Raw genomic sequence first — 27707 nt, 5'->3', positions numbered from 1 at the left:
CTCCATCTCTTGTCTTGAGTCAGTAGATCCACCATATGAAGAACTTTCCCTGTAGCCTACCAGTGATGTATTGCTGTATGTTTATTATGACATCATAATTAGTAAATAATAACCTTATTGTGAGAAACAATGGAGCAGGAGGGGGGTACTGTGAATAAAACAGACATGCCCCCACGTGATCAATGAATAATTCAGATGCCCAGCTCCCTTACCTGAATGCCCTCACCTGCAGAGCTATGACTACAACCACACTCGATAACCTTTCAGCATCTCTGCCAGAAGCATCTACAGGCAGGTGAGTCTTGTTTTTGCTGTACAGCGGTTATGTGAGAGAGAGAGTATTCTTTTTGTACAAGAGGCTTGTTTTATGGGAGGTTGAGTTGAAGAACAATGGAGCATCGTTTGTCAGTGAGGTGCGGGAAATCTCCTAACACTCAAGTGTAAAGCTTTAGTAGCTGCAGTATGAAGTTGGCCGGAGGAGCAGCAGTGAATGTGGTTTATATACAAGGATGGACTGTAGTGGTTGTGTGTGTAAGGAGCTGAAATAGGAGGATTTCACATGAATTGAGGAAGAATGGTTTATTTTAATGTATTTTTTTGCGCTGGCAGTCACCCATCTCCTGGTGTGTGTTTAGGTATGCGTGTTGGTGTGTGTACCTAGCTGTATGTCTATGCACCACTCTCAGTGTGTCTGTGTGTGTGTGTGTTTTCCCTTGCAGCAGTACTATGGTGTCCGGTGCCATAGCGTTGGCCTTCCTCCCCCTGGTGTTGACTTTTCTGATTCGCTACCGCTACTACTTTGTGTTGTTCTACCGGGCGGTGCTGGTGAGGATGTGGTATGACTGTAAGACGGGGCTGAGCAGGGAGGAGAGGGCCTTCCAGTACGTTCTGACCCACGCCACCCCCGGCGACCCAGAAAGCATCCTGGAAACCTTTGACCTCTGGTGCAGCAAGGTGGAGTTCATCAGCAACATCGGCCCCAAGAAAGGTGACACCACCCTGACTGATCACAACACATTCTGTTCTCCCTCTCCTCTGCCTTCCTGTCTGACCACACCTGTGTGTCTGTGTGTAGGTAAGATAATGGACCGGATGCTTTCCGAGCACTGCCCTCTGACCGTGCTGGAGCTGGGTTCCCACTGTGGGTACAGCACAGTGCGTATCGCCCGGGCACTGCCCCTGGGCGCCAGGCTCTACAGTGTGGAAATGGACGCAAGAAATGCTGCCATAGCAGAGAAGATCATACGACTGGCGGGCTTCGACGATGACACGGTGAGAGCAGAGCGCGCACACACAGTGATAGAGTAGAACACATAGACAAAAAGACCCAGTGAGATAAAATCTGGTCATACTGCCCTCCCCCTTCCCCTCCCCCTTAGGTGGAACTGATAGTGAGTCCGTCAGATGAGGTAATCCCAAGGTTGCGGGCAGACTACGGTCTGGAGCGGTTGGACTTTGTGTTCATGGACCACTGGAAAAAATGCTACCGTCCTGACCTGCAGGTAGCTAACTCACTCATAACCCCTATGACCATAGTCTGTTTTAATGTTGTTGTTCCTGTCAGGGTGTCAAACCCATTCCACGGAGGGCCTAGTGCAGGGGTGTCAAACGTCCGGCCCACGGGCCGGATCAGGCCCGCAAACGGGTTTAATCCGGCCCGCGAGATGATTTTTAAAAAATATATATTTTTTAAAAATTGTAAAGTATAAAAATACGCTGCAATTTTTCAATAAAATAAACTGCTGTTCCAATTGCGTCCACTGGATGGCGCAATAGCAATTGTGTTAAGCAAGCAAACTGTTTATACCGGGGCAGAGCAAGTAGGTCAAGCACGTGCAGCCAATGAGCTACTTTGTTTTGCCCGCGATATTTATTACGGCTTCTACTTTTAACATTATGTGCTTTGGCACCCTCATTGCCCCAATATGTCTCTGTCAAAAAAGAGAAAAGTGGACGCAGAGTGCAGAGTGTTCCAAGAAAAAGGGTCATCCTATTTATTCACGGAATTGAATGGGAAAGCTGTATGTTTGGTGTGTTCAGAGCATGTTGCAGTGCTGAAAGAATATAACCTTCGTCGCCACTATGTGAGTCTTCATGCCGACAAATATGACAACTTTCAAGGACAGCGGAGATGAGAGAAGGTGAATGAACTGTTGGCGGGTCTGAAGAAACAGCAGTCTGTGTTTACTCACAGCCGAGACATCAGTGACGCTGCAGTGAAAGCTAGCTACCTCATTGCTAATGAAATCGCAGTGGCTTCAAAACCATTTAGTGAGGGTGAATTTGTAAAAACATGCATGATGAAGGCAGCGGAGATTGTGTGCCCTGAAAAGCGGCAGGCTTTTGCAAATATCAGCCTGACAAGAAACACAGTTGCAGACAGGATTTCCGATCTTTCAGTGGATTTGGACAGCCAGTTGAAGCAAAAAGTAAAGTCATTTATTGCGTTTTCGGTTGCAATTGATGAAAGCACGGACATTACAGATGTTGCACAACTGGCCATTTTCATCCGCGGAGTTGATGACACATTGACCGTCACCGAGGAGTTCGTGGAGTTGGTGCCGATGACAGATACAACGACAGCAGCTGATATTTTTACCGCACTCGTCGGCGCGCTGGACAGGGTCGGAGTGGACTGGTCCCGCGCTGTCAGCCTGGCTACAGATGGTGCGCCCTCAATGATCGGGAAAAAAGCAGGCGTTGTGACAAAGTTCAGAGAGAAAGTGCAATCTGCAAATGGAGGACGTTATTTTTTGACTTTTCACTGTATTTTGCACCAGGAGGCTTTGTGTTGCAAGTCATTAAAGATGGATAACGTCATGAAGGTGGTCATCCAAACTGTTAATTTCATCCGATCCAGAAGCCTGAATCACCGTCAGTTTGACAGCCTTCTCAGAGAGAAAGACCACATCTATGGCCTGCCATACCACACTGAGGTAAGATGGTTAAGCCGAGGTGCTGTGCTGAGGCGTTTCTTTGATTTACGAGAAGAAATTGAACAGTTCATGGAAGAAAAGGGCAAACCAGTGTTAGAATTTCATTCCGCAGAATGGATGCAGGACCTTGCATTTATGGTGGATGTTACAGAGCACCTGAATAACTTGAACAAACAGCTGCAAGGGCGCAACAAAGTTGTCACGCAGTATTATGACAGCATACCTTCTTTCAAGTTGAAGCTGTCATTGTGGGAGACGCAACTTGCCGGTGGTGATGCAGCTCACTTCCCCTGTCTGAAAAATGTGTGCGCGACCCAACATGTGGCAGACATGAAGCGGTTCAAAGATAAAATAACGGGACTGTTATGGGAGTTTGAGCAACGCTTTCAGATTTATGTTTATATGTTTTTATGTTGATGTGCTATTGTTTTTAATTTATTTTATTTTATTTGTATATTTAACCTATTCTTGACTCTGTGGTTCTTGCACTTGTTTGGGGAACAGGATTTCATTATTTTTATCTACATTTCTGCCTGAGAAATGACACCCTGATATAGTTCTGTGATCTGTGATATACTTCTGTGAATCACTGAGGCATTGTGTGTTTGTGTGTTCTTTGTCCTCAGAACTTTCAAATAACTTGAGGTGTTTTATGATTAATAGTGATGTTGTGCTTTTGGACACTGTCCTCAGGCTCCAGCTTTATGTTTATATGTTTTTATGTTGATGTGCTATTGTTTTTAATTGATTTTATTGTATTTGTATATTTAACCTATTCTTGACTCTGTGGTTCTTGCACTTGTTTGGGGAACAGGATTTCATTATTTTTATCTACATTTCTGCCTGAGAAATGACACCCTGATATAGTTCTGTGATCTGTGAAACAGTTCTGTTAATCACTGAGGCATTGTGTGTTTGTGTGTTCTTTTTCTTTAGAATTTTCAAATAAACTTGACGTGTTTTATGATTAATAGTGATGTTGTGCTTGTACTATTTTGGACACACTGTCCTCAGGCTCCAGCTTTATGTTGTATGTTGATCGTATTAAAACAAAGAAAACAATCTGAAGTTGTTGTTTTTAAGTTATATATACCATGATTTTTCCGGTCCGGCCCACTTGGGAATAGATTTTCCTCCATGTGGCCCCTGAGCTAAAATGAGTTTGACACCCCTGGCCTAGTGTCTAGTGTCTGCAGGTTTAGTTTTTTTCCTTTCAATTAAGACCTAGACAACAAGGTGAGGGGCAGCTCCTTACTAATTAGTGACCTTAATTCACCAATCAAATACAAGGGTGGAGCGAAAACCTGCAGACGCTCAGCCCTCTGTGGAATGAGTTTGACACGTGATATACACTGTATATACAAAAGTATGTGGACACCCCTTCAATTTAGTGGATTCGGCTATTTCAGCCTCACACGTTGCTGACAGGTGTATATAATCGAGCATACAGCCATGCAATCTCCATAGACAAACATAGGCAGTAGAATGGTCTTACTGAAGAGCTCAGTGACTTTCTACGTGGCACCATCATAGGGTGCCACCTTTCCAACAAGTCAGTTTGTCAAATTTCTGCCCTGCTAGAGCTGCCCCGGTCAACTGTAAGTGCTGTTATTGTGAAGTGGAAACTTCTAGGAGCAACAACGGCTCAGCCGCGTAGTGGTTGGCCACACAAGCTCACAGAACGGGACGTCCGAGTGCTGAAGCATGTAGTGTGTAAAAATCATCTGTCCTCGGTTGCAACACTCACTACCGAGTTCCAAACTGCCTCTGGAAGCAACGTCAGCACAGGAACTGTTCATCAGGAGCTTCATGAAATGGGTTTCCATGGCCGAGCAGCTGCACACAAGCCTAGGATTACCATGCCAATGCCAAGTGTCGGCTGGAGTGGTGTACCGGTACCGAGTCAATTTGCCGGGGTACAGGTTAGTTGAGGTAATATGTACATGTAGGTAGGGGTAAAGTGATTATGCATAGATAATAAACAGCGAGTAGCATCAGCGTAAAAAAAGGGGTCAATGCAAATAGTCCGGGTAGCCATTTGATTAACTGTTTAGCAGTCTAATGGCTTGAGGGTAGAAGCTGTTAAGGAGCCTTTTGGATCTAAACTTGGTGCTCCGGTACCGCTTGCCGTGCGGTAGCAGAGAGAAAGGTCCTGGATGGCAGGAAGCTTGGCCCCAGTGATGTACTGTCAGGAAGCTCTCGATGGTGCAGCTGTATAACTTTTTGAGGATCTGAGGACCCATGCCAAATCTTTTCAGTCTCCTGAGGGGGAATAGGCGTTGTCGTTCCCTCTTCACGACTGTCTTGGTGTGTTTGGACGATGATAGTTTGTTAGGGATGTGGATGCCAAGGAACTGGAAGCTCTCGACTCGCTCCACTGCAGCCCCGTCGATGTGAATGGGGGAATGCTCTGCCCCCCTTTTCCTGTAGTCCACGATCAGCTCCTTTGTCTTGCTGATGTTGAGGGAGAGGTTGTTGTCCTGGCACCACACTGCCAGGTCTCTGACCTCCTCCCTATAGGCTGTCTCATCGTTGTCGGTGATCAGGCCTACCACCGTCGTGTCGTCAGCAAAGTTAATGATGGTGTTGGAGTTGTGTGCGGCCACGCTGTCGTGGGTGAACAGGGAGTACAGGAGGGGCTAAGCACGCACCCCTGAGGAGCCCCCATGTTGAGGATCAGTCTGGCAGATGTGTTGTTACCTACCCTTACCACCTGGGGGCGGCCCATCAGGAACTCCAGGATCCAGTTGCAGAGGGAGGTGTTTAGTCCAAGGGTCCTTAGCTTAGTGATGAGCTTTGAGGGCACTATGGTGTTAAATCAAATCAAATGTTATTTGCCACATGGGCCGACAGTGAAATGCTTACTTACAAGCCCTTAACCAACAATGCAGTTTTAAGAAAAAAATAGGTAAGTAAAAAATAAAATAAAAAAATAATTAAAGACCAGCAGTAAAATAAAAGAACAGTAGGGAGGCTATATACAGGGGTACCGGTACAGAGTCAGTGTGCGGGGGCACCGGTTAGTCGAGGTAATTTAGGTAATATGTACAGTGAGGGGAAAAAGTATTTGATCCCCTGCTGATTTTGTACGTTTGCCCACTGACAAAGACATGATCAGTCTATAATTTGAATGGTAGGTTTATTTGAACAGTGAGAGACAGAATAACAACAACAAAATCCAGAAAAACACATGTCAAAAATGTTATAAATTGATTTGCATTTGAATGAGGTTAATAAGTATTTGACCCCTCTGCAAAACATGACTTAGTACTTGGTGGAAAAAACCCTTGTTGGCAATCACAGAGGTCAGACGTTTCTTGTAGTTGGCCACCAGGTTTGCACACATCTCAGGAGGGATTTTGTCCCACTCCTCTTTGCAGATCTTCTCCAAGTCATTACGGTTTCGATGCTGACGTTTGGCAACTCGAACCTTCAGCTCCCTCCACAGATTTTCTTTGGGATTAAGGTCTGGAGACTGGCTATGCCACTCCAGGACCTTAATGTGATTCTTCTTGAGCAACTCCTTTGTTGCCTTGGCCATGTGTTTTGGGTCATTGTCATGCTGGAATACCCATCCACGACCCTTTTTCAATGCCCTGGCTGAGGGAAGGAGGTTCTCACCCAAGATTTGACGGTACATGGCCCCGTCCATCGTCCCTTTGATGTGGTGAAGTTGTCCTGTCCCCTTAGCAGAAAAACACCCCCAAAGCATAATGTTTCCTCCTCCAAACACGGCGAGTTGAGTTGATGCCAAAGTGCTCGATTTTGGTCTCATCTGACCACAACACTTTCACCCAGTTCTCCTCTGAATCATTGATGTTCATTGGCAAACTTCAGACGGGCCTGTATATGTGCTTTCTTGAGCAGCGGGACCTTGCGGGCGCTGCAGGATTTCAGTCCTTCACAGCGTAGTGTGTTACCAATTGTTTTCTTGGTGACTATGGTCCCAGCTGCCTTGAGATCATTGACAAGATCCTCCCGTGTAGTTCTGGGCTGATTCCTCACCATTCTCATGATCATTGCAACTCCACGAGGGAGATTGACAGTTATTTTGTGTTTCTTCCATTTGCGAATAATCGCACCAACTGTTGTCACCTTCTCACCAAGCTTCTTGGCGATGGTCTTGTAGCCCATTCCAGCCTTGTGTAGGTCTACAATCTTGTCCCTGACATCCTGGGAGAGCTCTTTGGTCTTGGCCATGGTGGAGAGTTTGGAATCTGATTGATTGATTGCTTCTGTGGACAGGTGTCTTTTATACAGGTAACAAGCTGAGATTAGGAGCACTCACTTTAAGAGTGTGCTCCTAATCTCAGCTCGTTACCTGTATAAAAGACACCTGGGAGCCAGAAATCTTTCTGATTGAGAGGGGGTCAAATACTTATTTCCCTCATTAAAATGCAAATCAATTTATAAAATTTTTGACATGCGTTTTTCTGGATGTTTTTGTTATTCTGTCTCTCACTGTTCAAATAAACCTACCATTAAAATTATAAACTGATCATTTCTTTGTCAGTGGGCAAACGTACAAAATCAGCAGGGGATCAAATACTTTTTTCCCTCACTGTACATAGAGTAGAGTTAAAGTGACTATGCATAAATAATAAACAGAGTAGCAGCAGTGTAAAAGAGGGGGTGGGGGGACAATGCAAATAATCTGGATAGCCATGATTAGCTGTTCAGGAGTCTTATGGCTTGGGGGTAGAAGCTGTTAAGAAGCCTTTTGGACCTAGACGTGGCGCTCCGGTACCGCTTGCCATGCGGTAGCAGAGAGAACAGTCTATGACTAGGGTGGCTGGAGTCTTTGACAATTTTGAGGGCCTTCCTCTGACACCGCCTGGTATAGAGGTCCTGGATGGCAGAAAGCTTGGCCCCAGTGATGTACTGGACCGTACGCACTACCCTCTGTAGTGCCTTGCAGTGAACAGGGAGTACAGGAAGGGACTGAGCTGTAGTCAATTAACAGTATTCTCACGTAGGTGTTCCTTTTGTCCAGGTGGGAGAGTGCAGTGTGGAGGGCAATGGAGATTGTGACATCTGTGGATCTGTTGGGGGCGGTATGCGAATTTGTAGTGGGTCTAGGGTTTCTGGGATGATGGTATTAATGTGAGCCATGACCAGCCTTGAGTGCTATGGGGCAGAGGTCATTTAGGCAGGTTACCTTTGTCGTTCTTGGGCACAGGGACTAAGGTGGTCTGCTTGAAACATGTAGGTATTACAGACTCGGTCAGGGAGAGGTTGAAAATGGTCATCCGTCTGGCACAGCGGCCTTGTGAATGTTAACCTGTTTAAAGGTCTTCTTTATTCCCATGTATAACTTCCCTCCTAACCCCCCCCCCCTGTATTGTGTTCTGCAGGCTCTGGAGGGCTCTGGTCTGCTGGGGAAAGGCTCTGTAGTGCTTGCTGACAACGTCCTATTTCCTGGTGCTCCTAACTTCCTACGACACGTCCGCAAGAGTGGCCTCTACGAGTGGAAGATCCACAGGGCCACTCTAGAGTACAGCAAGGGCATCAGGGATGGGATGGCTGAACTTGTTTACCAGGGGACCAAGTAGGGCGGGGGCACAGAGACGGACACACTCATCTATTACTTAGACATACAAGACTGAGGTTGGGGGCAACTTACTTCTGTTGTCTGAGCCTACTAGTCTCTTGCTGCCTTCTGCCCCCTGCTGGTTGAATATCGCTCTCACTGACAGCATCTCACGTGTTTTACAGGTCTGTCTGTGGCATTAATAAATCCATTACATACATTCTCTGTACACATTGTTTTTCTTTATTTACATAAGACACTTTACCAATTAAAAAGTTATTTACTTTACATACATACATAAAACTGAGTTCCTTTTTACAACTCAATCAGTTTTGTTGAATACTGACATTCTATAGCACGTTTTTTTACTCTTCAGATTTCTGTTGGCCACGCGCACACACACACACAGCAGATTACTCAAGTGCAGTGTACAGGCTGTGGTTTATGCCTATTCAGCTGTTTTAGGGGGACCCATTTAGATGTGACACATGACTGGCGACGGGGGGAAGTACACACTCAGACAGAACAACGAGTACCAGAGAGGGGAGTGAGTGGGCACTCAGATGTCCTTGAGTTTAATGTGTGTGTGTGTGTGTAGTCTAAACAAGGGGGCTGACTGTCTCGATCTGTGGGGGAGGACAGAACTAGCAGAGGGGGGTTGAGGTGGAGGAGGCTTTCTTTCTCCTAATGTTGCAAAACCACTTATCTCTAGAAACTTTTACAGTTTACAGTCTTCACACATTCACACATTGCAACTGTAGAACACTGAATGAGAGAACACGCACTTCCTCCATGCAGTAAAACACCACACCGCTCAACCTGTCGTTTCTCATGGTGGGTGTGAACAGCAGGCAAAGTACACCAGCCAAGAGACACTGTCAGGGAGAGTAGATGAGCACCTATCCTGCTGGTACTAAGGGGGAATCAGAGAGTAGCGAGGATTACTCTGGTCTAGATCATCCACTGGTCTTGGTCTTGGTCTGCTCCCTCCATATCCACCTGCAGTTTGAGCAAGATGAGAGAGAAGCAGAGAGAGATGAGTAATAAGAGGTCCTAGTATTTCCCTTAGATACTGTTCCATAGACGTGACCCCTAACCCCTGATTGTGTGTGTGTGTGTTGACCTCGTTGACCTCGCCGTCGTCCGGTGACTCGTTGTAGTCGTTCATCTCATCTATGTCCTGCATGTCCTCTTCATCCTCAGAGTCTTCTTCACTATCTTCCTCATCCTCATCCTCCTCCTCTTCCTCCTCGTCAAATGTCTGCTACACACCCACAGAGAACACAAACAAACACCACACACACACACACCCCAAGAGTGAGCATGGAAAATGACAGAAAACATCCCTCAACAGAAACATAAATGAAAGGACATGTCTTATTTTCATCCAAACGTTGACGCAAAATTGTAAACGATGTGTGTATAATTTGAGGAATGAAATGTCACGAGATATTAAAACCTCTCCCTAGTTGCTAAACTCACTTTCTGTGTACCACACCACCATATCAACATGACCAAGTTCACACAGGGTAGAGGTTTAGGATCACCATCTTTAACTTTACTTGGTTTGAATGCGAGCTAGCAAGCGATACAAAAGCAAAACAGTAGTGTTTGTATGTGCTGTCTGTTCTGTCTGTGCTGTCCGCTCCTCACTCTGTCTTTGGATGGTTAATTAAAGCTACTGCTTTCCCTGCCTCTCCATCCTCTGGCCCTAACGAGTCCCCCTAATCTGGGAGCTGTTGGGAATATCCACAAAATGCTAATATGAACGTCTCTATTTTATTGAATTGTAATGCCTTTCCACCCCCACATGGAACCAACTACAAAACGCATACCATTGGATGTTCTGGTGCCGCTCTGGCTCTGATTGGGGACCTTCTTATTGAAGAATGTCGTCTTTCTTGAATATTTGTGTTGTGTTTTATATTGTATTTGATTTTGTCTTGTGTAATTGTATACGCAGGGCTCCCTTGTGAATGAGACCCTGGTCTCAGTGGTGACTCCCTACTTAAATAAAGGTCAAATAAAAAGTGAACATGGTCCACCTTTGTAATATCTCATGACACACTCATGACAATCCATACACATCTCGTATACATTCAGGTCAACTTTCGGATGAAAATATGAGTGACTGACAGGTCAATTGTCTAGGTAAGTGAAATAGACGTTATTTAAAGCTCAGATACCTCGAAGATTGGCTTGCCAATAGGCATCAGGTTATTGTCCTTCTCTGCGATGCTCTGTAACTAAGAGGGAGAGAGAGGTCAGTGTGTTTGTGTTTGTCTGAACCCAGGTTGGCTCTGTGACTCCTGCTAGTGTTGCTCTGTCTTCTCTCTCTCAGTGTGTGTGTGTGTTTGTACCCAGGTCTGGTGCTGTTGCTCCTGCTAGTGTTGCTCTGTCTTCTCTCTCTCAGTGTGTGTGTGTGTTTGTACCCAGGTCTGGTGCTGTTGCTCCTGCTAGTGTTGCTCTGTCTTCTCTCTCTCAGTGTGTGTGTGTGTGTTTATCTGAACCCAGGTTGGCTCTGTGACTCCTGCTAGTGTTGCTCTGTCTTCTCTCTCTCAGTGTGTGTGTGTGTGTTTGTACCCAGGTCTGGTGCTGTTGCTCCTGTTGGTGTAGCTCTGTCTCATCCACACATGGCCGGTCCAGGTTGAACCACAGAGACTCTGTCAACCGGGGAAACAGCGAGGGAAACAGTGTGGCCATCTCTGTCTGAGAGGACACACACACTTCACTGAGGCAGGATAGCTATCAGCACCCACCTAGATAACATACCTGGCTAGATTAGTACATAGCTGATCAGATCTTGGTTTCAGTGACCCCAAAAAACAGTGGGGAGTGTAGCTAGCGATAGAAATCTGTAAGAAATGACACAATGTTTTCACCATAGCTAACTAGCTACTAAATTGGGTAGGTTAGCTACCTAGCTAGCTACTGTAAGAACTGCACAGATTATGTTTTGAATGCTTTAAAATGGTATCTGTTAAGCTATTGCAGATCTTTCTTACTAACTAGCTAGCTAGCTAACACTCTTCATCCTGCATAACGTAGCTAGCTAAGCTAGCCAGCTAGCTATCACTGCGCATAGATCATGTAGCTAACACTGCAATAACGTTAGCTAGCTATGTTACGAAACATTATCTTATACATCCATACAAATAAAAATAAACATTTACTCTACATCTCAAAATGTTCACCGTCTTACAGTACCTGTAAAACCACTATCCCGACTAGATATCAAAATATGAATTTCAAAATTCAACTGACCGGAAACCGGTGTCCTCTTGTAAACGCTCCCAGTGTGTATGCATATTCTTCCACAAACATTCCGCTTCCTTTATGAATCGTTCTCAATGGTATTAACTATATACTATAGATTAGAAACGGCAAGGATGGTCATACTCTTTGACCACACTGAGAGAAAGTTAAAGTTTCGACTTAGTAAACCGGGCAAACCTATGTATAATGCTTTAGTTTCATTAAACTTTCACATGAGGGGTAGCTACTCTCTGTGGGACTGTAAAACATACTTTCAGAATGTTTTTGAAAATAACATATATTTTAAACCTGTCTCTGTATGTTGTAGGTAGTTTCTTCATGAAAATGTGACTTTGAAGGACATTGGACCCTGCCTGAAATAATTACCCTGCCTGAAATACATATCACATGATAAAGTCAAACACCTAACAAAGGATGAACTCTGGGTGCAGTAAACCAGTGATTTCCACATTCACTAATTAACGGTGAAGAAAATATAATGTGAGGCTTGGTGATAACGCCATTATGCTGGATACTATGGACACCTTGACCTCTGAGTCAGCTGAGGAGTTACACATATTATAAAAGCTATAAAATCACAAAGGAATCATGAAAATGCAATAATCCTAAACAAACTTATGTTATGACAGATAAATAACTGCAACATCCTATGTTAGATATGTCACAGGACATGTTTTCTTTAAGAATGATAACAAAAGGGGAGTTTTATGTCTCTAGTAGTTATATTACAGTAATCTGTCAGGTCATGCTGTCGTTTCACATTTAAATCTCCATCAGCGCAGAAACTACTGGTGGATGGAATCTTACAGTGACGAGGCTGAGACCTTGGCTTGAGATAAGATGAAACCTCCCTCACAGAGAGACCTAACAAACCCCCCCCCCCCCACCCCCCACACACACACACACACACACACACACACACACACACACACACAGAGGCAGACTTTGCTCCGTTGAGACGATTCTCATGTGATTGTAGGAGTTATTTGCAAGTCAGGGGAGTTTTTTCTCCATTCCAAGACACACACACCACAGACACACATGATCATACACACACCTGGGGTTACAAAAGCTGCCCTGCGTTGTAAAGGACTCCACACCACGGACACCCATGATCATACACACACCTGGGGTTACAAAAGCTGCCCTGCGTTGTAAAGGACTCCACACCACGGACACACATGATCATACACACACCTGGGGTTACAAAAGCTGCCCTGCGTTGTAAAGGACTCCACACCACGGACACCCATGATCATACACACACCTGGGGTTACAAAAGCTGCCCTGCGTTGTAAAGGACTCCACATCACGTTTAGGTGATTGAAACAGGACTGCTGCACCAATAAGGTATTGTGAATACATTTTTTGAATTATTCTCATTGGCTCATGCTTTCCATACCTCTAGATTTTGGTTCATTTGAGAGAGTGTGAGATTTTCAGTAAATGTATAGATTATAAAAACGCATTTACTTTGTGAAGAATGTGTGTGCTGGAAGGGTTTAATACAAAAAATAAAATGTTCTTCCTGTAATATATCAGCAGGTAACTGTTAAACATCTTTCTCAAGGTGTTTTTAGGAGATTTCTGGGTTGTTCGTGTGTGTGTGTGCACGTGCGTGTGTGTGTGTGTGTCTGCTTTACCCATGCAGTGTGTAGTTGATAGAAGTGTAGTTAGTATCTGTGTGTTCTCTCCTCCTCCAACCCAGCTGTAGAGACATGTGGTGGGTGTTGGTCCTGCTGCTATCCCTGGCCAGCCGGGCTCTGTCTTTAGAAAAGCTCAACATGTGTATGGATGCCAAACATCACAAAAAAGAGCCTGGCGCCGAAGGACAACTCTATCAACAGGTGTGTGTGTGTGTGTATGTATGGTAGGAGAGTGAGTAGAATGGATGGAAAACAGCATATATGTATTCATCTTTAAATTAATAATGAATTTATCTATGTTTGTTCTTTTCCTCCTGTAGTGTGCTCCATGAAGGGATAATGTTATTTACCTCCTGTAGTGTGCTCCATGGAGGGATAATGTTATTTTCCTCCTGTAGTGTGCTCCATGGAGGGATAGTGTTATTTTCCTCCTGTAGTGTGCTCCATGGAGGGATAATGTTATTTTCCTCCTGTAGTGTGCTCCATGGAGGGATAATGTTATTTTCCTCCTGTAGTGTGCTCCATGGAGGGATAGTGTTATTTTCCTCCTGTAGTGTGCTCCATGGAGAGATAATGTTATTTTCCTCCTGTAGTGTGCTCCATGGAGAGATAATGTTATTTTCCTCCTGTAGTGTGCTCCATGGAGAGATAATGTTATTTTCCTCCTGTAGTGTGCTCCATGGAGAGATAATGCATGTTGTACGGCTAACACCAGTGCGGAGGCCCATGATGATAACTCCTATCTGTACAACTTTAACTGGAACCACTGTGGCATCATGACCCCCAAATGCAAGAAACACTTCATCCAGGACACCTGCTTCTACGAGTGCTCACCTCACCTTGGGCCCTGGATACAGCAGGTAAAGACATAGCCTTGTTTCCTAGGCAGATACTCTGGCAATTGGCCAGACTAGACTAAGGCCCTCAGCGTTGAGGGAATTTGAAAAAGCTGGCCCGGGCAGGTGTAGTTTGTGCCAGGTGAAAAGTGATTGTATTAGTTTTGTGTAAGGGTTGGTGTGAGGTGTGACCCAGGTGCGGACCCGGGCAAAAAAACGGGGCCGGGCGACGCCTGTGGTTGGCCTGATGTTGAGACTGATGTTGAGACTTGACGAGGCCCGATTAAGCGCCGCCCGTACCTGCCTCTAGGTGCGGCGACAGCGACTGATGTGGGCCTGGTCCTACGGGACCGCCTCCTCCTCCTCTTGCTCGGGGAATAGGGGGGGTTGGTACCCGTATTGGCACTTGAAGGGGGACAGGCCGATGGACGAGCAGAGAAGGGTGTTGTGGGCATACTCTGCCCACGCCAGTCGCTGACTCCACGTAGCTGGGTTGCTGGAGGGGTAGCACCTCAGCACCCCCTCCAGATCCTGGTTGGCGCGCTCCGTCTGCCCGTTCGACTGGGGATGGAAGCCGGAAGACAAGCTGATGGAGGCGCCGAGGCAGGTGGTGAACGCCTTCAGCTGATGGCCACCAGAACCTCCTACGCAGGAACTCCAACGTCCTGGCGCCCCCCGGATGGCTGGTGCGGTCGGACGCGTGCGCCCACTGAAGCAGTCGCGAGCGTGCAGCCTTGGGTACGTACATCTTCCCCGATGGACCTCCGCCCGGATCGGGCTCCCGCCGTAGCGCTGCTCTAACCAGCCTATTGATTCCCCACGAAACTGGGGTAGTAATCAGGGCGTTGGGGACAATGGGGTCGTCCCTCTCCACCAGGTCCACGGGGTCGAACTGCCGGGAGAGCGCGTCAGGCTTGGTGTTCTTCGACCCCGGACGGTATGAGATCGTGAACCGGAACCTGGTGAAGAACAACGCTCACCTGGCCTGGCGCGAGTTGAGCCTCTTGGCCCCCTGAATGTAGGCTAAGTTCTTATGGTCAGACCATACGACGAATGGATGGGCGGCCCCTTCTAGCCAATGCCTCCACTCTCCCAGGGCGAGCTTGACCGCTAGCAGCTCACGGTTCCCCACGTCGTAATTCCGCTCCGCCGGGGACAGCCAACGGGAGAAAAACGCGCAGGGGTGAGTCTTACCGTCCGTGAGGAACCGCTGGGACAGGATTGCTCCCACCGCAACGTCTGAAGCATCCACCTCCACAATGAACGGCAGGGACTGATCAGGATGCCCGAGGACCGGGGCTGATGTAAAGCACCGCTTAAGTGCATCAAATGCGTTCCCCGCTTCCAGGGTCCAGGCGAAAAAGTGTGCGCTCGTCTGAGTGAGGGCTGTCAGGGGAGCGGCTAGGGAGCTAAAATTGTGAATAAATCGCCTATATATATTAGGATGTAATCCAAATACACGAAGACGCTGTAGTCGAGGAGGCCCCGGAGTACGTCATTGACCAACTCCTGGAACACCACAGGTGCGTTGGCTAGACCGACCGGCATGACTTGGCACTCGTAATGCCCACTGGGTGTGTTAAAAGCCGTCTTCCACTCGTCCCCCTCCCGAATCCTCACCAGGTTGTAGGCATTTCGTAAGTCCAGCTTGGTGAAGACCCGGGCTCCCTGCAACGACTCGAATGCCGTCGTCATCAGGGGGAGTGTGTAGCGGTTCTTAACCATGATGTCATTGAGCTCCCGGTAATCAATGAGGGACGGATGTGACCCTCGACGAGTGCCTCGTTGATATACTCCCTCATGGTCAGCGTCTCCGGCCGGGACAAGGAAAACAATCGCCCTCGTGTGGGCATGGCGCCCGGCAGGAGGTCGATAGCGCAGTCATATGGCCTGTGAGGAGGTAGGCCCTTGGCACACCTCTTACTAAACACCTCCCCCAGATCCACAATGAAAAACGGGATATCCTCCCATAGCGCCCCTGCCAACCGGACACGTACAGGGACAGTGCGCCGGGTGATGAAGCCCGACCCCAACTGCTGGTCGTCCAGGCCCATGACTGGAACCGGCTCAGAGAGGGAGAGTAACGGAACGCTCCTCCCTTGGGCCAGCCCCGCGGCCCCTGAATCCACCAGTGCATGCACCCGACGCGCAGCGCGGGCCCACTGAACCCTGACGGGGATTGCTGCAGGCTGCGGTCGTGCTGGTTCAGCATAGCTCCCTGCGTTGCCAATGCGCTCCGATACTGTGCTGCCTCCACTGGGTCCATATTGACTCTGTTTTCTGTAAGGGTTGGTGTGAGGTGTGACCCAGGTGCGGTGCAGGATAGACAGTAGGCAGTAGGCAGAGATGGTGAAACAAGGATCTTTAGTGGTGGTCCCAAAACCAGGATACAAAATAACGGACAGCAAACATACTAAATACTAACTACGACTGAAAACATCAATGAAACAGGGAGAACACTTCTCAAGTACCTGTCCATACATCTCGCAATCAGACACTGATTAGTACTGTTTGGCATCGAGCACTAGCAGAGAAAACAGAGCAAGGGAACAAAGGGAAGTGAGGGCATAAATACACAGGTGAACAGGTAGACACAGGTGACACCAATAGGATAATGATTAGTCCAGACTGTGAGTGAGGAGGTGCCTAAGGTTGTCGGAGGATGACACCTAGTGGGTCGCTCCGGAACTGCGACCCCCTCCTGTAACAGTTTTGAAACCGGGCTGCTTCCCGGGCGTGAGCTGGGTACCCCGTTCTGGCTGACGACAAAGTCGGCTCAAAACAAAAGTGAAGTAGGCCTAGGTTAAGCACGTGAGTACGATTCTGTAGGATTAATAGGATTCTGTAGGATTGATAAGTAGGATTCTGTAGGATTAATAAGTAGGATTTTGTATAATTAATAAGTAGGATTCCGTAGGATTAATAAGTAGGATTTTGTAGGATTAATAAGTAGGATTCTGTAGGATTAATAAGTAGGATTCTGTAGAATTAATAAATAGGATTCTGTAGGATTAATAAGTAGGATTCTGTAGGATTAATAAGTATCATTGTGTGTTCTCACATGGAAAAGTGATTGCTTTTGATAAAAAATGAAAAGTAGTCTGAAAATTCAAGGGGATTGTATGTTTCTGAACGATGCATCAAGCTGCCTTCTTGACAACAAGACCGAACGGCGCAGATTACTGTTCGATTTGAGCGAGGCGCACCTCCTTCACTGGCTTCGCCCAGTCACATGATGGGCCATAGGCTGGTTCAACCCAGGCCAGCTTAATTGAAACCCCTCGGTGTCTCAGCCATGTCACAACCACAAAAAAAAGCATGTGCACCACAAAAAAAAAAAGAATGAGGGAAATCAAGGAGTTTCTCATGGCTAGTTTCTATATGTATTTTATGCTATAAAATGTAAAATGAATCAACATTCTATGACTTTTATTGTGTAGGTGGACCAGTCTTGGCGTAAGGAGCGGATCCTACACGTGCCTCTGTGTCAGGAGGACTGCCACAGCTGGTGGGACGACTGCAAGGATGACTTCACCTGCAAACAGGACTGGCACTATGGCTGGGACTGGACCACAGGTACACACACACACACACACACACACACATATACATACACACATATACACACACACATATACATACACACACCAGGCAACAACACATCCGCCATGCTGACCCTCAACACGGGGGCCCCTCAGGGGTGCGTGCTTAGTCTCTTCCTGTACTCCTTGTTCACCCGCAACGACGATGAGACAGCCTATAGGGAGGAGGTCAGAGACCTGACAGTGTGGTGCCAGGACAACAACCTCTCCCTCAACGTCAGCAAGACAAAGGAGCTGATCGTGGACTACAGGAAACGGAGGGCCGAGCACGCCCCCATTCACATCGATGGGACTGTAGTGGAGCGGGTCAAGAGCTTCACGTTCCTCTGTGTCCACATCACTCAGGATCAATCATGGTCCACACACGCCAACACAGTCGTGAAGAGGGCACGACAATGCCTCTTCCTCCTCAGGAGGCTGAAAAGATTTGGCATGGTTCCTCAGATCCTCAAAAAGTTCTACAGCTGCACCATTGAGAGCATATTGACTGGCTGCATCAACGCTTCTATACCAGGCGGTGTCAAATTGTCAAAGACTCCAGCCACCTAAGTCATAGACTGTTCACTCTGATACCGCACGGCAAGCGGTACCAATGCACCAAGTCTGGAACCAACAAGACCCTGAACAGCTTCTACCCCCAAGCCATACCCCCAAGCTATAAGACTGCTAAATAGTTAGTTAAATATTTAACCAAATAGCTACCCGAACTATCTGCATTGATCACATAGGCTGCTGCTACTGTTTATTATCTATCTTGTTGCCTAGTAACTTTATTCCTAGTTATATGTACATATCTACCTCAATTACCTCGTACCCCTGCACATCGACTCGGTACTGGTACCCCGTGTATATAGCCAAGTTTTCATTACTCATTGTGCATTTATTATTACTTTTATTTTTACGTGTTAATGCTTTTCTAATCTTTTTCTATTTTATTTATCTCTGCATTGTTGGGAAGGGCCCCTAAGTAAGCATTTCACTGTTTGTCTACATCTGTTGTTTAAGAAGCAAGTGACGAATAGAAATTGATTTGATTTTACACACACACACACGGGTATACGCTCTCTCTCACACACGCACACACACACACACACACACACACACACACACACACAAACATATATTGTTTTATTTAAATGGAAAATAAAACATTGTGATGAAACTTTGTTTGTTTATCCTGTCCTCTCTCCTCCCCTTCTTCTCTCCACTTTATCCCTCTTCCATCCTCTCCTCCCTCTCTCTCAGGGCATAACCGCTGTCCTGCTGAGGCTAAGTGTCGTAAGTGGACTGATGTCTTCCCTACAGCCCAGATTATGTGTGAGAAGATCTGGTCTGACTCCTACAGCTACACTACTCTCTCCAACTCTTCTGGCCGCTGCATGCAGCTGTGGTTCACCGGAAAGAACCCCAACGAGAAGGTGGCGGAATACTACTTAAACCACGCCCCCTGGCAACATGCTACCCCCGCCTCACTCCTCCTCCTGGCAACAATGTCATTAAGTGTTGTCCTGCTCTGAATAAAACCACAGATGTTAATGTCATGGATGGCTTTATGTGTCCTTGTCTCCCTACACAAATTAACTGTCTCTCTGTGGCTATATGTCTCAAATCAAATGACATCCTAGTCCACATATGCACTACATTTGGCCAGAGACACAGGAAAATAATGACCTCTTTCCTCAGTCCTCACCCTCACTCCCTCTTCATGTTGTCCTCTTCTCCCTTCCCTCCTCTCTTTCCTCTCCCGTAGAAGGGTTTAGCGTTTAGTGTTTAGCACTCAGCCTGCCTTGGCACTCAGGCTGCCAACAGGACCTTACTCTCTGTCTAGGATGGTAGGATATTTCAGGGAACCCAAAAAAAAACATGACCAGTCTGAGAGGGAGGCCAATCGGCTTCAGTTCTCAGTAATTATGGGGTTCCATTCCCCAGTGTGTGTATGTGTGTACAGTCTGTTCTAGTCTTTTATTTTCCCATTTGTCACAGAGTGTACTAAGGGCGTGGCTAGCCTCCTGTTACCTGTGGTTACCAGGCCATAGCCCCTGCCCATGCTGCCTAGGATGCAGCACACACTCTCTCACATGCACAGAGACGCACACTCATGTAGCCTCCACACACACTTACAGAACACACACATACACACCACGCTCTGTCTGATGACATAGCCAGGAATAGCGTAAAAGATGGTCCTGGTCCATATGGCTATTAATACCCAGCCTCTCTCTGAGGTCACACACCCTCACCTCACTCACTATGTGTGTGTGTGTGTCTGCGTGCGTGCGTGCGTGCGTTGACGCAGACTAAGCACTTCTTTTAAACATAAATTGGGGCTGGGATTAAGTTTTAGCAATAGGTTGAAGGATCAAGCTTGGTTTACACAATAAATTACAACTTCAAAACAAAAGTGTGAAGTAACAGTCATGTGGGAGCGCTGCTGTGTTATGACCACTAGGTGGACTCACACTTCGCATAGAAAATGCAACACTAAAAACATGAAGTGAATTAGTATTAATTAGTACTATATTAATAAACAGTCAGCTGTATAAACAGGCACCACACAACAGGATGTTACTTTTTTTGTGAGGCCTAGTCTTGTGTCTTGGTTGAAATAGAGTTTAGCTCGCAGTAGCTGCGATGCCTCCCACTCTCCAGCTCCATGATTTACATAGGCTGATTTCCTTGGGAAGCGCGAGAGCAGCGGAGCCTCCATGGCAGACTTTCAGGAACTGAGGAAGCGACAGAAACGACCCACGGAGAAGTATTAACTTCGCAGTTTTCTCGCGTTTCCCAACTCTGATTCACACTACTCGCACTCGAATTTACCGACTTATCGCCTCGTTCAGATTTTTTAACTCAGGAAACCGTGTGTTTTCTGGGGCTGTGGCGATGGCCGGTGGCGGCGGGGTGTCGCCGCTGGGGCTAGCGCCTCCGTTGTGGTATCACCGGGATCTGAGTCGTGCTGCTGCGGAGGAGCTGCTGGCCCGCGCGGGACGAGACGGGAGTTTCCTGGTACGGGACAGCGAAAGTGTTAACGGGGCGTACGCCTTGTGTGTGCTGTGAGTAGCCGGATTTACTGTTCTCTTTGGGAAAGTGTGGCTTTACTTTTCAGAATAGACTAACTAGATGGATTCTAAACTTCTGAGTTGCCTGGCTTTCATTTGTCCCATGGTTGGGAGGGACACACATCGTGGCAACTAATCAACTAGGTAGTCGCCAGTCAGTAGGCTACAGCAAAGATTATATCCGTCTGTGGCTACTAATTAGTTATTTCACTTACTAGGACTGTCTGGAAAAGTGAGTTTCTTAAAACGGCGCCTGTCAGCTCATCACAACAACTCAGTTTAGGTTTTTAATGTTGTTTTTCGACAGCCAACAGTAGGCCTATTTCAACCGCCATTCTTTCTATGCATTCTAAATCCAATCATTGTGACGGTTAGGGTGGGGGGTAATACGGTGGAAACAGTTCTCAGAGAAGGGAGGGAAAGGGTTGACTGCATAGCATTGAACCAGGGCCTATGTCCTGTCTGCTATAAGAGTGGGTTGCATGGGCAGCCATTGTCGCTACTTCTGTGTAATAAGATGAGCATCTCCAATCTACTCCATGGTACTTAGAGATACATTTTACCTGGTCAGGTCATGTAAAACAACACAGACATGACATAGGCCTAGGCCAAACACAGTTCTTCTGGTCCAGACAGTACAGGCTTTAATCACGTCATGTCACACACACACACACACACAGGAGACATGAGTTCTCCCTGGTGGCTGTCATGTCATCAGCTCACACACATTTACAGCTCTCTCAGGCCTGTCGCTCGCATGATACACACACTTCCCTTTTCTATCAGACAGAAGCATTTTCTGAAAATAGGGCAATCTGATATTTAGCGCACTGATAAATAGTGGTGGTTGACAGATATTGGGCTCCCGAGTGGCGCAGTGGTCTAAGGCACTGCATCTCAGTGCTTGAGGCGTCACTACAGACCCCCTGGTTCGATTCCAGGCTGTATCACAACCGGCCGTGATTGGGAGTCCCATAGGGCGGCGCACAATTGGCCCAGCAACGTCCGGGTTTGGCCGGTGTAGGCCGTCATTGTAAATAAGAATTTGTTCTTAACTGACTTGCCTAGTTAAATAAAGGTAAAATAAATAAATAAATATCAAAGAGGGAGAGAGGAACAGCCGTGTCATCTGTCTGTGGAACCTACTGTCACAGATAGGGAACTGTGGATGTGTTGTTGAAGTAGGAATGGCTGTGGTAAAAGGATGAGAGTGCAGAATAGTGGTGGTTTACAGATCTACAAGAGGAGAAAAACAGGTGGCGCTCTAAAGGTTGTCTGATGGTTGTCTAAAAGTTGTCTGAATGTTGTCTGGAGGCTATGGAGTTTCTGCTTCTTCTGGCGGTCTGACCTCAACCTCTGCCCACTCAAGATTACAGATTGCAGTGTCTGTGAGTGGTTTTAGGTGTTTTCTTCCCTCCTCTCTGCCATGTGTGTGTTAGAGAGAGAGATGGGGGAGATATTCCTCAGAGCACTAGGCCTACCCAGCACGTTTAAACACGCAGACAGGCCCACAGGGATTCAGACAGTGTTACGCACTTTGTTGGTGTGTGGAGCTAGGGGATAGCAGCAAAAACACAAAAAACACTGTGTGTGTGTGTGGGCTACTTTGGGGAGAAATAAAGGGTAAGAGCATAACAGAGGGAAAGGTGGGTATTCTGCCATCATCTGTTGGTGCAAGAGAGGACTGGAGGAAAACCGAGAGAGGGATGGAGGAAAACCGAGAGAGGGATGGAGGAAAACCGAGAGAGGGATGGAGGAAAACCGAGAGAGGGATGGAGGAAAACCGAGAGAGGGATGGAGGAAAACCGAGAGAGGATTGGAGGAAAACCGAGAGAAGGATGGAGGAAAACCGAGAGAGGGATGGAGGAAAACCGAGAGAGGGATGGAGGAAAACCGAGAGAGGGATGGAGGAAAACCGAGAGAGGGATGGAGGAAAACCGAGAGAGGACTGGAGGAAAACCGAGAGAGGGATGGAGGAAAACCGAGAGAGTGATGGAGGAAAGCCGAGAGAGTGATGGAGGAAAGCCGAGAGAGGATTGGAGGCAGAGTGCACTAAACACAGCACTGTGTTTACCATAAACACACACACAGGGGGTGAAGCCTACTGTTGACCTCTTAGCTCTCAGCTCACTAACTCCCACTCGTCTACCATATCTCGCTCTTTCTGTCTCTATCCATTTCTCCTCTTGCTGTCTCTCCATCTCTCTCTCTCCTTTCGCAATTCAATTCAAAGGTCTTTATATGTTTGTGTAAACATATGTTTACGTTGCCAAAGCAAGTGAATTTGACCATAAACAAAAGGAAAATAATCAATCAGAAATGAACAGTAAACATTACACTTACAAATGTTATATTATTGGCTGTGTACAGTGTTGTAAACAGGTGCAAATAGTTTAAGTATGAAAGGGAACATAAATAGACAGATAAATAAAGTTTTTGTATTTACAATGGTGTTTGTGCTCCACTGGTTGCCCTTTTCTTTTGGCATCAGGTCACAAATATTGCTCCTGTGGTGGCACACTGTAGTATTTCACCTGATCGATACAGTTGTTAGATACAGAAGTTTACATACACCTTAGCCAAATACATTTAAACTCAGTTTTTCACAATTCCTGACATTTAATCGTAGTAAAAATTCCCAGTCTTAGGTCAGTTAGGATCAACACTTTATTTTAAGAATGTGAAATGTCAGAATAATAGTAGAGAGAATTATTTATTTCAGCTTTTATTTCTTTCATCACATTACCAGTTGGTCAGAAGTTTACATACACTCAATTAGTATTTGGTAGCATTGCCTTTAAATTGTTTAACTTGGGTCAAACATTTTTACATTTACATTTACGACATTTAGCAGACGCTCTTATCCAGAGCGACTTACAAATTGGTGCATTCACCCTATAGCCAGTGGGATAACCACTTTACCATTTATTAATTTTTTTTATGGGGGGGGTAGAAGGATTACTTTATCCTATCCCAGGTATTCCTTAAAGAGGTGGGGTTTCAAATGTCTCCGGAAGGTGGTGAGTGACTCCGCTGTCCTGGCGTCGTGAGGGAGCTTGTTCCACCATTGGGGTGCCAGAGCAGCGAACAGTTTTGACTGGGCTGAGCGGGAACTATGCTTCCGCAGAGGAAGGGGAGCCAGCAGGCCAGAGGTGGATGAACGCAATGCCCTCGTTTGGGTGTAGGGACTGATCAGAGCCCGAAGGTACAGAGGTGCCGTTGTAACAGATGCGAGCTTCATCTGGAAGCCAGTGGAGTGTGCGGAGGAGCGGGGTGACGTGAGAGAACTTGGGAAGGTTGAACACCAGACGGGCTGCGGCATTCTGGATGAGTTGTAGGGGTTTAATGGCACAGGCAGGGAGCCCAGCCAACAGCGAGTTGCAGTAATCCAGACGGGAGATGACAAGTGCCTGGATTAGGACCTGTGCCGCTTCCTGTGTAAGGCAGGGTCGTACTCTCCGAATGTTGTAGAGCATGAACCTGCAGGATCGGGTCACCGCCTTGATGTTAGCGGAGAACGACAGGGTGTTGTCCAGGGTCACGCCAAGGCTCTTCGCACTCTGGGAGGAGGACACAACGGAGTTGTCAACCGTGATGGCGAGATCATGGAACGGGCAGTCCTTCCCCGGGAGGAAGAGCAGCTCCGTCTTGCCAAGGTTCAGCTTGAGGTGGTGATCCGTCATCCATACTGATATGTCTGCCAGACATGCAGAGATGCGATTCGCCACCTGGTTATCAGAAGGGGGAAAGGAGAAGATTAGTTGTGTATCGTCAGCGTAGCAATGATAGGAGAGGCCATGTGAGGATATGACAGAGCCAAGTGACTTGGTGTATAGGGAGAATAGGAGAGGGCCTAGAACTGAGCCCTGGGGGACACCAGTGGTGAGAGCACGTGGTGCGGAGACAGCTTCTCGCCACGCCACTTGGTAGGAGCGACCGGTCAGGTAGGACGCAATCCAGGAGTGAGCCGCGCCGGAGATGCCCAGCTCGGAGAGGGTGGAGAGGAGGATCTGATGGTTCACAGTATCAAAGGCAGACCATAAACAAACGTTTCGGGTAGCCTTCCACAAGCTTCCCACAATAAGTTGGGTGAATTTTGGCCCATTCCTCCTGACAGAGCTGGTGTAACTGAGTCAGGTTTGTAGGCCTCCTTGCACACGCTTTTTCAGTTCTGCCCACATATTTTCTATAGGATTGAGGTCAGGGCTTTGTGATGGCCACTCCAATACCTTGACTTTGTTGTCCTTAAGCCATTTTGCCATAACTTTGGAAGTATGCTTGGGGTTGTTGTCCATTTGGAAGACCCATTTGCGACCAAGCTTTAACTTCCTGACTGATGTCTTGAGATGTTGCTTCAATATATCCACATAATTTTCCTTCCTCATGATGCCATCTATTTTGTGAAGTGCACCAGTCACTCCTGCAGCAAAGCACCCCCACAGCATGATGCTGCCACCCCCGTGCTTCACGGTTGGGATGGTGTTCTTCGGCTTGCAAGCAACCCCCTTTTTCCTCCAAACATAACAATGGTCATTATTTTACATTTACATTTTAGTCATTTAGCAGACGCTCTTATCCAGAGCGACTTACAGGAGCAATTAGGGTTAAGTGCCTTGCTTAAGGGCACATCGACAGATTTTTCACCTAGTCGGCTCGGGGATTAGAACCAGCGACCTTTCGGTTACTGGCACAACGCTCTTACCCACTAAGCTACCTGCCGTCCTATTATGGTCAAACAGTTCTATTTTTGTTTCATCAGACCAGAGGACATTTCTCCAAAAAGTACGATCTTTGTCCCCATGTGCAGTTGCAAACCGTAGTCTGGCTTTTTTATGGCGATTTTGGAGCAGTGGCTTCTTCCTTGCTGAGCGGCCTTTCAAGTTATGTCGATATAGGACTCGTTTTATTGTGGATATACAGTGGGGAGAACAAGTATTTGATACACTGCCGATTTTGCAGGTTTTCCTACTTACAAAGCATGTAGAGGTCTGTAATTTCCAGAAAATCTACATTGTATGATTTTTAAGTAATTCCCATGGTGTTTATACTTACACACTATTGTTTGTACAGGTGAACGTGGTACCTTCAGGCATTTGGAAATTGCTCCCAAGGATGAACCAGACTTGTGGAGGTCTACAATTTTTTTTATGAGGTCTTTTGATTTTCCCATGATGTCAAGCAAAGAGGCACTGAGTTTGAAGTTAGGCCTTGAAATACATCCACAGGTACACCTCCAATTGACTCAAATGATGTAAATTAGCCTATCAGAAGCTTCTAAAGCCATGACATCATATTCTGGAATTTTCCAAGCTGTTTAAAGGCACAGTCAACTTAGTGTATGTAAACTTCTCACCCGCTGGAGTTGTAATACAGTGAATTATAAGTAAAATAATCTGTCTGTAAACAATTGTTGGAAAAATTACTTGTGTCATGCACAAAGTAGATGTCCTAACCGACTTGCCAAAACTATAGTTAACAAGAAATTTGTGGAGTGGTTGAAAAACGAGTTTTAATGACTCCAACCTAAGTGTATGTAAACTTCCGACTTCAACTGTATAGGAGTTTATGAAGATTGGATTTGTTTTCAAATTCTTTATGGGTCTGTGTATTCTGAGGGAAATATGTGTCTGTAATATGGTCATACATTTGGCAGGAGGTTAGGAAGTGCAGCTCAGTTTCCACCTCATGTTGTGGGCAGTGTGCACATAGCCTGTCTTCTCTTGAGAGAAAAGTCTGCCTACGGCAGCCTTTCTCAATAGCAAGGCCATGCTCACTGAGTCTGTACATAGTCAAAGCTTTCCATAAGTTTGGGTCAGTCACAGTGGTCAGGTATTCTGCCACTGTGTACTCTCTGTTTAGGGCCAAATAGCATTCTAGTTTGCTCTGTTTTTTTGTTGATTCTTTCCAATGTGTCAAGTAATTTTCTTTTTGTTTTCTCATGATTTGGTTGGGTCTAATTGTGTTGCTGTCCTGGGGCTCTGTGGGGTCTGTTTGTGAACAGAGCCCCAGGACCAGCTTGCTTAGGGGACTCTTCTCCAGGTTCATCTTTCTGTAGGTGATGGCTTTGTTATGGAAGGTTTGGGAATCGCTTCCTTTTAGGTGGTTGTAGAATTTAATGGCTCTTTTCTGGATTTTGATAATTAGCGGGTATCGGCCTAATTGTGCTCTGCATGCATTATTTGGTGTTTTATGTTGTACACAGAGGATATTTTTGCAGAATTCTGCATGCAGTGTCTCAAGTTGTATTCCTGGTATAGTTGAGTGTTGCTACAGGAACAATGGGATTTACCCAATAGCAGGGTTCTACAGCAGCTAACTGCCCTCTGAGATCAGAGCAGGAAGAGATCTCTGATTAACTCCTCTCCACCACTCACACATGCACACATACCATGGAGGATTGTGTGTGTTTCAAACATCTCAGCTTGTTTTGGAGTGTGAGTTCCTCTCCCCCATACCCGTGTCACCGCCAGAAGTAGCATGGAAAAAAATCTATATAAAAACGCTAAAAACAGAACAGTTGACCCAGCCTTGTGGCTCACCCTTACTGCTGTGTGTGTGTATGGGTGGGTGGGTGGGTGGGTGTGTGGGTGGGTGGGTGTGGGTGGTTGGAATAGTCTGTGATTCAGATCAAAGTATTTTTGTTTCCTCTCTGAGTGTGTTATGTTTAGGTCACATGTTCAGTGTTTGTTCTTTATTCGTCAACAAACTGTGTGATGTGAAAGAACTGGAGAGGTGGTAGCAGCCAAACTTTCCTGTAGACATCTAGCTATGGATACATACAGTGGGGAGAACAAGTATTTGAAACACTGCCGATTTTGCAGG

At 46.5% G+C, this 27707-nt stretch overlaps 4 protein-coding genes across 9 annotated transcripts in view; 3 read left to right on the top strand and 1 right to left on the bottom strand.

Moving 5' to 3' along the window:
* The first annotated feature begins 204 nt into the window (after positions 1-204).
* tomt (transmembrane O-methyltransferase) lies at positions 205-8643 on the top strand. The gene is made up of 5 exons (XM_041878908.1): positions 205-295; positions 720-988; positions 1076-1272; positions 1380-1502; positions 8291-8643. Exons 1-5 carry the CDS (start codon positions 237-239, stop codon positions 8486-8488), a joined length of 846 nt encoding a protein of 281 aa, XP_041734842.1. The 5' UTR covers positions 205-236; the 3' UTR covers positions 8489-8643.
* Positions 8644-8686: 43 nt separating this feature from the next.
* LOC121567818 (anaphase-promoting complex subunit 15) lies at positions 8687-11812 on the bottom strand. Of its 5 annotated transcripts, none has more exons than XM_041878129.2 (5): positions 11731-11812; positions 11050-11175; positions 10653-10706; positions 9590-9730; positions 8687-9465 (listed from the first exon to the last, which is right to left on the bottom strand). In XM_041878129.2, the coding sequence occupies exons 1-5, from the start codon at positions 11788-11790 to the stop codon at positions 9418-9420; spliced, it is 429 nt and encodes a 142-aa protein (XP_041734063.1). In that variant the 5' UTR covers positions 11791-11812; the 3' UTR covers positions 8687-9417. The 5 variants fall into 5 exon arrangements, with proteins under 5 accessions (XP_041734063.1, XP_041734062.1, XP_041734066.1 ...); XM_041878128.2 differs by having other exon boundaries at positions 10653-10712; positions 11731-11805; XM_041878132.2 differs by having other exon boundaries at positions 10653-10712; positions 11050-11225; positions 11731-11748.
* Positions 11813-12735: 923 nt separating this feature from the next.
* Positions 12736-19367, top strand: LOC121567817 (folate receptor alpha). The gene is made up of 5 exons (XM_041878127.2): positions 12736-13092; positions 13451-13589; positions 14060-14248; positions 17665-17800; positions 19072-19367. The coding sequence occupies exons 2-5, from the start codon at positions 13461-13463 to the stop codon at positions 19341-19343; spliced, it is 726 nt and encodes a 241-aa protein (XP_041734061.1). The 5' UTR covers positions 12736-13092; positions 13451-13460; the 3' UTR covers positions 19344-19367.
* Positions 19368-20402: 1035 nt separating this feature from the next.
* LOC121567819 (phosphatidylinositol 3,4,5-trisphosphate 5-phosphatase 2A) overlaps positions 20403-27707 on the top strand; it is a 42867-nt gene continuing 35562 nt past the window's right edge. For both annotated transcript variants that reach the window (XM_045220122.1, XM_045220119.1), the window contains exon 1: positions 20403-20879. In XM_045220122.1, coding sequence (XP_045076057.1) covers positions 20710-20879 — 170 coding nt within the window. In that variant the 5' untranslated portion in view covers positions 20403-20709. The remainder of the gene's footprint in view (positions 20880-27707) is intronic.

Source organism: Coregonus clupeaformis, chromosome 6, assembly GCF_020615455.1.
Source record: "Coregonus clupeaformis isolate EN_2021a chromosome 6, ASM2061545v1, whole genome shotgun sequence".
Classification (NCBI taxonomy): Eukaryota; Metazoa; Chordata; class Actinopteri; order Salmoniformes; family Salmonidae; genus Coregonus; species Coregonus clupeaformis.
This window is presented reverse-complemented; position numbering and strand designations above follow the sequence as displayed.

Excerpts from the sequence above, each read along its gene's own strand:
- LOC121567817 (XM_041878127.2), top strand. The coding sequence starts at position 13,461 with ATGTGGTGGGTGTTGGTCCTGCTGCTATCCCTGGCCAGCCGGGCTCTG. Across the intron at positions 13,590-14,059 it reads AAGGACAACTCTATCAACAG|TGTGCTCCATGGAGAGATAA; the intron begins GTGTGTGTGTGT and ends TTCCTCCTGTAG. Across the intron at positions 14,249-17,664 it reads TTGGGCCCTGGATACAGCAG|GTGGACCAGTCTTGGCGTAA; the intron begins GTAAAGACATAG and ends TTTATTGTGTAG.
- LOC121567818 (XM_041878128.2), bottom strand. The coding sequence starts at position 11,790 with ATGTTTGTGGAAGAATATGCATACACACTGGGAGCGTTTACAAGAGGA. Across the intron at positions 11,176-11,730 it reads CAAGAGGACACCGGTTTCCG|ACAGAGATGGCCACACTGTT; the intron begins GTCAGTTGAATT and ends GTGTCCTCTCAG. Across the intron at positions 10,713-11,049 it reads AGCAACAGCACCAGACCTGG|TTACAGAGCATCGCAGAGAA; the intron begins GTACAAACACAC and ends TCTCCCTCTTAG.
- tomt (XM_041878908.1), top strand. The coding sequence starts at position 237 with ATGACTACAACCACACTCGATAACCTTTCAGCATCTCTGCCAGAAGCA. Across the intron at positions 989-1,075 it reads CAACATCGGCCCCAAGAAAG|GTAAGATAATGGACCGGATG; the intron begins GTGACACCACCC and ends GTCTGTGTGTAG. Across the intron at positions 1,503-8,290 it reads GCTACCGTCCTGACCTGCAG|GCTCTGGAGGGCTCTGGTCT; the intron begins GTAGCTAACTCA and ends TGTGTTCTGCAG.